The sequence below is a fragment of the Haematobia irritans genome, chromosome 1 (assembly GCF_050003625.1).
Source record: "Haematobia irritans isolate KBUSLIRL chromosome 1, ASM5000362v1, whole genome shotgun sequence".
NCBI classification, from domain to species: Eukaryota; Metazoa; Arthropoda; class Insecta; order Diptera; family Muscidae; genus Haematobia; species Haematobia irritans.
This window is the reverse complement of record NC_134397.1, coordinates 199,703,059-199,713,650: the sequence shown is the minus strand read 5'-3', so window position 1 is coordinate 199,713,650 and position 10,592 is coordinate 199,703,059. Positions and strand designations below refer to the sequence as shown.

At 32.6% G+C, this 10,592-nt stretch overlaps 1 protein-coding gene across 1 annotated transcript; it reads left to right on the top strand.

The window, feature by feature from the left end:
* The first annotated feature begins 3,758 nt into the window (after positions 1–3,758).
* Osi6 (DUF1676 domain-containing protein Osi6) lies at positions 3,759–9,944 on the top strand. Its single transcript, XM_075292550.1, has 2 exons — positions 3,759–4,058; positions 7,495–9,944. The coding sequence occupies exons 1-2, from the start codon at positions 3,912–3,914 to the stop codon at positions 8,227–8,229; spliced, it is 882 nt and encodes a 293-aa protein (XP_075148665.1). The 5' UTR covers positions 3,759–3,911; the 3' UTR covers positions 8,230–9,944.
* Positions 9,945–10,592: the final 648 nt, after the last annotated feature.

Here is a 10,592-nt window from a genome sequence, read left to right as displayed (position 1 = left end):
GATGAGCGGCCACCCCTTGTCCAGCTGTTCTACACAATATACGCTATATCATTTTCGATATTGGGACGGGGAGGAGACCCTCTAAAACTGAAAAAACCAGAATTCTAACGTTTACTTGAAATTTACAAAGGCCGTAGGGGAAGGTTATGAAATCAATATGGTGTACTTATTTTTTTGGTATATGGACGGGAACCTTCTCCTTGCTCCACACTATGAAACTTGAAGGAAAGTTTACAGATTTTCTTGGAATTTGCAGAAAACAAGTAAATAAAGTCTAAATTCGGGCGGGACCGACTAAATTATACCCTTCACCCCTATGTAGGCCAAATACGTGTTACCATCTCAACTACTTCACATTTGCTGGAAGCTATAGAAAGGAGACAATTTGTTACTTCTACAAAATCTCTAGAATTAAAATTTAAATCGACTAACGCTATCCAGTTAATTGGAGGAAACTTCCATTGGAAATGGGTCTAAAATGTGTAACAGTCTACCATATTTCCCCAACTCTGGTGTACGTATATATGGGAGCTATATATAATCTGAACCGATTTTGACTAAATTTGACATGTATAGGTAGAATAATAATTCTATTATCTATGCGAAATTTCACGTAAATGGAAGTATAACTTTGGCCCCCCTGGTCATATGAGTGCAAATCGGACGGAAGATATATATGGGAGCCATATCTAAATCTAAACCGATTTCAACCAAATTTGGCACAATTACCGATACTACTAAACGTTCTCCTTGTGCGAAATTTAAAGCAAATCACGGCAAAACCCTGGATTTTGAGGCCATATAAGTTCAAATCGGACGAACGATATATATGGGAGCTATATCTAAATCTGAACCGATTTGGCTAATATTTTGCAAGATTTTCGAGATTCATAAAATATTTGGATGTACGGTATTTCAAGAAAATCGGTTGATAAACACGCTAACTATGACCAAATCGGGGATAAATATATATGGAAGCTATATCTAAATCTGAACCGATTTTTTCCAAAACCAATAGCGATTGTCTCCGTCCCAAGAAACGGCCCTATGCCAAATTTGAGGACGATCGGACTTAAATTGCGAGCTGTACTTTATGCACAAAATTACAAATACAGACAGACGGACATCGCTAAATCGACTCAGAATTTAATTCTAAGCCGATCGGTATACTAAAAGATGGGTCTATGACCACTATTTCTTGGCGTTACATACAAATGCACAAACTTATTATACCCTGTACCACAGTAGTGGTGAAGGGTATAAAAAAAACAAAAAATGGAGCAAAACATAACCTTCTCCGATTTACTTGAAATTGGGAGAATATCATTAAATTTATGCAGGGTACATGCTTTTTCGATGTCTGGTTGGGGAAGAGGAATAGTGAAGTTGGGTAGTTTGTGTAATGAATATTGGGTACGTGAATTTCCGATATCTGGTCGGGGAGGAGCGCCCAATTTTTTGAAAATAGAAAGCAGAAGATTGCCGATAAATGGGAACTCGGTACATGATTATATAATTTTATCCACAGGCTTCTGCCAGACCTTTTTAAGTAAAAAACTTAAATTTACATGAAGTTGACAGGCAACGTTGAGGGTGCTTCATATGTTTGCGAAAGGCATATTCTCCGTATCCAACACTTTAACAAATGTTAATATTGCCAATTTTTAAGTACTTTTACTTTTTCCGATTTATTGGACGGTATGTTGAGAAGAAGTATACCTCCCCTTAACAAACAACGCTTGAAGTTCACAGGAAATGTAGAAGATTGTGCAACGATTTGAATACAGAACAATTAAAAAACAAAAAAAATTGGTTGAAAGGAAACACCCCCTATCCGACGTTTGTTAGACCGGTCCGTTTTACATCTGCATAACCGCCATATTTCTGTATATAAACGAAAGCGAAAACGAAAAGTAAGTAGTCCGGTTTTTTTTTATGTACGGGACACGTGTGTGGAAACCATGGAGTTATTAATCAGTACTTCCGTTTTTGTGCCGGACTTCCCCTCTCCCTACTCTTTAAAAGAGTTCAAATCTTTTAAAGAGTTAACGAAAATATGCTTCGGGAGGCGCAGCGAAGCTGACCGGGTTACGCTAGTTCTAGATAAAGTATACGCAACTATAGTCCTTATGCAATAAAAGTTTGGGAATAGCGTGGCGTATGAGCGATGTATATGTCCTGATAAAATTCTAGATAAAGTACCCGCCACCTTGTTCCCAAAACGTCGGTGACATTCAATGACCTATTTTGTATGACTTTTAAATTTGTACATCAAAACTACAAAAGGTTACAGTCTATTAGTACAGAGATCCTAAGGCTATTTATCGAATGAATTTAGTCCATAATACCCCTCAGGGTATTATGGATGTTTTGGGTATTTTTCATTTCAATTTTATTTGGATCAACATGTGTTACAAAAAAAAAAAAAATTAAGAATGTTTTTTAACATAAAAATTCAAAATCATATTTCCATATTCACCTTGTTTATAACAGAGACACACCCAAAAATTCGAGATGAAATTTTGTTGTTAAATGTTTGCATAAATTTATACTCAAAATTGATTGCATAAACGTCAAAAGTGTATTTTCTCATAAATTCGAAATGAATGGTCATAATTGCTTAAATCGCCCACAGTGCATTTTCGAAAAGAAGAAAACAAAACTTATAATGGATTTAACAGAAATGTACCTTTTACACACACTCGCCGTCACTGACACTACCACTACTTACATAAATTACGAGTCAAAGCGCCAACGCACATTAAAGTCATTTAATTTTGTTGTAGTTTTGTGTATCTGTCGGCAGAGAGTTACCACCAAAAGCAAAAGCTTAGGGCCTGATCATGATAATGATCAATGAAAGACTACGAAAATCATCAAGATTTTATCCCCATAACAGAGAGAAGTGTAAAAGGTGAAGGAGGGGAGGAGAAGAGTTCATCAAATGTAAACACTACAGGTAGTCGAAGTCATCGTTTTAAATTGTGATAAGGTAGAAGAAGAAAATAATTCAATGTATTAGTGCTGCCACCAATTGTATGCGACTCTCTTCGCCGTGAGCATTACTACGAAGAAATTCTTTGAGCCTCTAGTTTTTATGATAAACGCACAAGAGAGAAAAATCTTTTGTTTATCTTAAAAAAGAGAGTTTGATTTAAAGTATAGGTGCTAGGAGAGGGTGGGTTTCTCTGCTTCTGTGTTGTTTACAGCTTACATTTAACGGTTATTGAGCACCTTTTAGCCTACATAGCCGAGAAGAGTCGGCTGGGGTCGTTAGCTCATTCGTTTTGTTGCGGCGTCGTTGATTTGTTTCCCCAATATGCGTACGTAGTAAGTACTGCCTTGACAACCAGACAGACTGGGGTTAAGCTTTTAATGGTCGTTTGTTTACATGTGTTGCTACTAATGATATACAACACGTTGTATTTGTTGTTGTTGTTGCTTATTCAACATTATTGTCATCTTGTGGTTGTTGTCTCATTTATACCTTTAACCGGGTCTATACAAAAAACCAAAACCAACGTTATCTCAATGCGCAGGCGCAGCACCAGAAATGCCATCACCATCATCTTTTGAAGAGATAGAGGGGCTTATGTATGGAATGGTTGGGTCCGTAGGTTAAATATCCGATGGGCTGGTTGCAGCAGCGGAGAGCATCTACAGCAGCAGAGTATAGAGTCTATAGGTTTTGCATAATTACATGATTTCGGTTGATTGTTTGAGACTGCTTAAAAACAGCCTGACACCGTCGAAAATTATCAAACCTCAGCTTGTTCCATTCGAATGAACACACAGTAATTTCGGTGGTGTTCATAAGTGTTTTTTTGTGCCCTTTCTTTTTTTGTACGGTCAAGAAGAAAGAATCCTAATTTCGTTTACGAAAATCATCACAATCAAATTAATCAATAAATATGAAATTATTCGTTGCTACCACATGTGTGCTCTTATTGGCCACTGGCATCCTTGCCACACCAACCATCAAGGATAACAATGTTGAACAACCTGGTACATTCTCCAAGTGTTTGGAAGCCGATTCCATATCGTGTCTGCAATTAACGGTACGGATTAAAACAATTACTTAACCATTACGACAAAAAAAAACTAAGGATTACTTCACCAAATTGTGATAAAGACAGAATAAATCGCCACAAATTGAAATAAGAACTAAAGTGACAGTATGCAAAAAAAAAAAGATTTTTATAAAAGAAAATTTTACGAAAAATCAAAAGATTAAAAATGAAAGTGAAAAGAACATTGAACTGATATAAACATTTGAAAATATTAAATGTAGAAATTGAATTGAATTTAAACAAAACAACAAATGACTAGAAAGTGAAACAAGTGTTGTTTTTGAGCCTGGATAAATAAAATCAGGGTCAATCAATAAAACTCTTAATTCATGGCCATTAAAAAGTGAAACTTTTACCATCATGGATTACATCAGAAACAATGTTGAATATCATCATTACATAATTCAAAAACATACAAAAAACTTGTAGTGTTATATAACAACGAAAATATTTTTTTTGCCCCCATAATCATCACCAGACATCATTGATAATAATTTTCTTAATGGATTACATAACCGCCTGATACTGTAGCCAATCATTATGAAATTGAGCTTTCACAATGAACACCACTTTAAAAATCTACACTGCTCTAGGGTATATTTATTTGAAGGAGATAGTGAAAGCTATTTTAAAGTATTTTGAAAATTGAAAAATATTATGACAAATATTCAATAGGATTATTACAATCCGCTTAAGTCTTCAATTGGATAAAATATGTAGGTTTAAAATTTACTTGTAAATTTTTAGTATTTCGCAATTAACTATTTGGTCATTTGCTCTTTTTCGCCCCTCGAAATGTCTATTGAAGGATATGGTCATTTGTATATGGTTCGTAATTATTCCATGCAAATGATTTTAGTTTAATTGTTAGAGTTATGAAATTTCGGAAATCGTAACATTTAGTAATTTTTATTTACAAGTGAAACAATAACTATCGAAATGACAATTTCTACGATTTTAACATAGATTATCTTCAAGGCAATTAACTAGACTTTACCAGGAAGCGAATGTAATTCCAAAAATTTGAATCTAATTCCTGGCGGATTAAAGTATGAAAATTATGTAAAAGCAAAATTTAGGAATCATGGTAACGGTAAAATAAAATTTTAAAATATTAAAACATTGGTGCACTTCACCCATTCCAATTAAAATTATTTGGACTCCTTCTTTATTAATAAATTTCAGTTTCTGGGGGAATAGATTTCACTAATCACTAACTGAAACCTTCGCAAGGATGGTCTTAAAGCTATACCATTATACACAAAAGTTTAAGCAGTATATTAATATAATATTAAAAACATAATTAGGATAGCTTGTTGAATTCGAAGAATTTTCATACAGGACATTTTAAATATCCAACAAAACTTCGATAGCAACATATAGGGGTTTTCTATGTAAAATAGATTTCATTTAGAAAAAAATTGTATAGCCAATAAAAAGTAGGAGAAACCTTTTCAAAAGTTTTGCATCATCAATTCAATGTTCTAGAACTTTCTTTTTTATTATATTTAAAAAAAGCAGTGAAAGTATTACTATTTTGTTTTGCATTAATATATTTTATTATTTACAATTTTAGTTTGAAATTTAAAAACTTTTTTTTTGTTTTTTGAAATATTTTGTTTATTCTGAGTTTATAATTTGCTATTCATAATGAACAGTTTTATAACTGGTTATTATATATCCAAATTTATAATGTTTCTTGCATGAGTTAAATTTATTTTTGTTTTATTAAAATTGTATTATAATTTTTTAAATAATAATTTATGCATTATTACAATTTTAATATTTTTGTGTGTAGTCAATATGATCTATACATATTATTTTATAATTTGCTATTCATAATTAACAGTTTTATAACTGATTATTATATGCCTAAAATTATAATATTTCTTACATGAGTTAAACTTATTTTTATTTTATTACAATTTTAGTTTTTTTTTCTATTATTACCATTTTAAATATTTTTATGTACAATGAATATGATCTACACATATTATTTCTATTTTATTATTGTCGTAAACTTTATTACATATTTAAAATTTTACTTTTCGTAATTTTTCAATCCAATGTTTTACATGTTTTTTTTAATAATTGAAAATTCGTTAATGTAAAAGTGCCTATTTGAAATTACACAGATTTCCCATAAAAACTAAATTCTCCGTAGGGACATAAAATACAATTTAATTTTGATCTCAGAATTATGTTACTGAAGAGTTCAACATTGTTGTGCTGTGTAGTCATTATCTGGAATGAAACCCATAATTCCATAAATGCCATTCAAATGCGGTGTCTACAAATCAGAAGAAAAATTTCCTCGTCCTCATTCACATTCAATTAAAAATAGATAAATTTAATTTTTGTTTTTCAAATATTTATTATTTATCCCCTTCTTTTACGTCAAGTAATCTGGTTTATTTGATACATTTATTCTCTTTATGACATAATATGTTGACCTCCACTCTCTTTACAAAAGATCTAAGTACAGCACTACATTTCTCAGACATTCAATTGGTTGTCATCCAATCTCTCTTTAAACATCTAAGTATATGGTATTTCTACAATTCTCAGCATAAAAATTGTTCTCCTTCATTTTCTCTTTAGATATCTATGTATATGTCTAATATCTCTGACATTCACACATATCTATGCTCTAGATGTGTGTTATCATCACCCTCTAACATATTAATCGAAGAGCACATGAACGACTAAGAGTACATGATATATATCCCACAAACATGCATATACTTTGAAGATAAACTTTCATAGGTGTTATCATCTGCTTAGTCTCGTTCAGAAAAAAATGTGATAGTGTCGTCGAAAAGTCGAACCAGCCAAAAATAACAATAACTTTTAAATCAATAAATATTTCGTTTTCAAGTCAGACATTGTTGTCCTGTGTCACTCACTATTATACTGTCACATAATACTGTCCAAGACGATTTATTAAAATAGCTAAATCGATTTAAGGAGTTAATATTAGATGTTTGTACTCCCAAAATTCTTGCAGGGTTGTCCGCATTTCGAAAAACAAAACTCTGCAATATTTTTTTTTTTAACTCAGATGAAATTTTCTTTCCACCACCTTTTAAGCACCCATAGATTAAATAGATAGCAGCGGTTTTTCTATTAAGCGTTTGTTAGATAAATGTTTCGTGTTTTAAAATGGCAATTAAGAAACTTCCAAACTTTTTAAATTTTTTAAAGAATATATTTTATATTTACAATTAATTACAAAATTTAATTGTATGTAATTTTTTGTAGCCTTTTAAAAGACTTATTTAAATTAATTATTTATAAATTTTGAAAAAATATTAATATATCATTAATATTTTATAACAAAAAATGAATTTTTAAATTTATTTTTAATTTTTAAAGTCATTATAATACTTAACTAACCTCTTCATTTATTTTCTTGTCATTACAGGCCTACCGTAAAGCCAAGTCATTCTTCGATAATCCCCAAATTGAAATCTTCGGTGGTGTTTCTCTAATCAAATCCAATGAAGGTCGTCAAGGCAAGGCTTTGGATGAAACCGCTTTGGCTGTTGAAAATGCCCCCACCATTGAAGCTCGTACCTCTGAAATGGGCAACTATATGTTGACCAATGCCAAGAACTTCTTTGCCGAACGCTCATTGAACTTCAACTTTGCCAATGCTGCCCGCTCTGTTGCTCGTGCCATCCCTGAAGATATCAAGACTGATTTGCGTGAATTGGTTGCTGAATCTCGTACTGGCAAAAAGAAGAAGTTGTTGAAGAAATTCTTGCCAATCTTGTTGGGTGTTGGTGCTAAGGTTGCTGTCTTGGGTATTGGTTCCATCTTCGGTTTGTTGTTCATTGCCAAGAAAGCCTTGGTTATCTCCATCATTGCCTTCTTCTTGGCCTTGGCTGCTGGTGCTGGTAGCGGTTTGAGCCGTTTGGGAGGATCCGGTGGTGCTGGAGGTCTTTTGGGCGGTTTGGGTGGTTTGTTCGGTGGCAAGAGCTCTGGTGGTGCTACCGCTGGTGCTTCCGGTGGTTCTGCTGGTTGGTCAACAGGTGGCGCAAGCAGCGGCGGTTGGTCATCGGGCGGCAGTTCCGGCGGTTGGGATTCCAATGGTGCCTACAGTTCTCCAGTTGCCCAAACTATTGCTTACTCTGGCTACAAGCAAAGCAGACGATAAATTGGCAAAAGATGATTTACTTTGGTAATATCGTCACTTTAGGGTAACATAAATGATACTGAAACAAAAACAAACACACACACATAACAAATTCTAGGAATTCTTTTTTCCAAATTTCCCTTCGGAGAAAATAAGGAAAAAAGTAAAAGAAAAAACACACAACGATAATTTTAATTTATTATTATTTATTTTAATTTATTTTTATTTTAATTTATTGAAAAGAACAAAAAAACACGATAAAAAACACAAAACAAAAGTGCCTTAGGAATGAGATTTTTTTGTTAATTTTTTGATGAGATATTTTCTGTAGGTTTTCAAGGTGGATATTTAAACAGCATCATCTTTGATTTCTGTAGATGGCCACGATTTGCTTAAAAATTAATGCAATTAGATTAAGTATTCATAATAAGGAATATTCTATATCCAAGACTTTTCTGAAAATTTGCAGCTGATAATAACAAAGGCAATGGCAAATTTTTATCACAAAATGCATGAAAACTAGTCAGCATAATGTGTTTGTGTCTTTATTTTTAAGCAATTTAAGTCATCAAAGAAAAATCTCTCTCTCTCTCTCTCTCTTTCGTGCTCTCTATACTCGTCTATTCTAGTCTATATACTATACTTTCACTTATCTAATTTCATTTTTTCAACATTTTTCATATACTATCTCAAACTATGATATAAATTTACTCTCTATCCATACCTGTATCTTTACTCTTAACTATCTATTTTTAATTTCTCTATTCTGAAAACATTTCCTACTACAAAAATTGAACACCAAAAAAAAATACAAACTCATGACTTTTTCTAAAAAAAAAAACAAACTCACTTTGCATCATTTCTTTTCTATTGATTTTTAAGCACCCAAAATTTACACAATTCATTAGCACTTCGTTTTCAAAAATCATTTTCGAAAGATTTCTCTTCACCACTCTCTGGCTACCCACTTTCATTTCACCATAGTCACGTAAGTCATAGACATTCATTTAGTCATTGTGATTCTCATTCACTTTCTTTAAGTTAAAATCCTCAGTAGCTAGCTCTCCACACTCTACACACACACACACACCGACACACACGTTCCTTTTTCAAACAAAGAAAATTATCTTTCATTAAAAAGCTTTTAATCTGAACTTCTACCACAATTTACACAAACAATAGAGCATGCTTTAGGCTCACCTTAGTCATTGCACCTGTACTTGACAATGTTGCCTGACTTATACTCAGCCAATGCATTATTCATCATTATAGTTTGTCTCTGATTTATTTAAACATTCGCCTCCTCGAATCCATCTTTCCTGTCTCACATTTGCCTTTTCAATATTTCATTAGGCATTTGCTTGTTTTACTTTCTCGATTACGATCAAAGTCCATTAAGACCTCTTCACTCTTTGCATTTCTCAATAATTCATTACACATTTCTTTCATATTTCCATCTCACGGTGACATTTATTTTTCCATTCCTTGACAACATCTATGCCCTAATTATCATTTTGCCATAGAAAATCAGTAATGCCTTTTCACTCCTTATCTTTGTCATTCTTCTGTCCATGTCATTTACCATTGCCATTTCCTCCGTCTGTCTGTCTGTCAGTCGGTCCACTTGAAAAACCAAAATATATTTGTCATTCCTATTATGATATTAAAAACGAACAAAGATTACTACGATATCTATATACACTTGAATAATAAAAGAAAGATCTTGTGCTTTTAAATCTATTGTGTTTTATTATATTATTGTATTACAATTTTATCGAATCGATTTCAATGTTGATAGAATTGACAGACAGTAGTGGTGGAGAAATTTCTACTGCAATTGATATTGAGCTACAATGGTATAGACCATGCATTTTTACACAGAAATCAATAATAAAGGAAATTGCTGAAGACCTTACTTATACCTTAATCCATTACATGAACTACATGCTGCATACAAAGAAAACAAAATATTTGGAAAAGGAGAATCGCAATCAATATGTATATACAGTAGTAAGTTCGGCCGGACCGAATCTTAAATACCCACCACCATGAATCAAATATAATAGTTTCCTTTGAAAATTTCAGGGGGATTTTATGACAGATATTTTCCCAAGCAGATCAGTTCAACCAGTACGCTTCCCACAGATAAATTTTACCTATGAAGACTAGACCAGATTCTGAATTTATAAGAACCATTTTTTGTTTGAGTTTTGGAGGAATCATAAACATCTCTTGTAAGTGTGCAAGAAAATGATGAAATAACGCCTTGATTTGAAATCTAAAATCTGTAAATTTTCATCCCAATTATTTAAATGATTGCGAGAAGTAAAATGTGGAAATTTTGCATTCAGTTTCAAGCAATTTTCATGATCAGTGCGCCTTCT

What these genes read in the sequence shown, in the direction of transcription:
- Osi6 (XM_075292550.1), top strand. Translation starts at nt 3,912, where the DNA reads ATGAAATTATTCGTTGCTACCACATGTGTGCTCTTATTGGCCACTGGC. An exon ending in TATCGTGTCTGCAATTAACG is followed by an intron (nt 4,059 to 7,494) that starts GTACGGATTAAA and finishes TTGTCATTACAG; the next exon opens with GCCTACCGTAAAGCCAAGTC.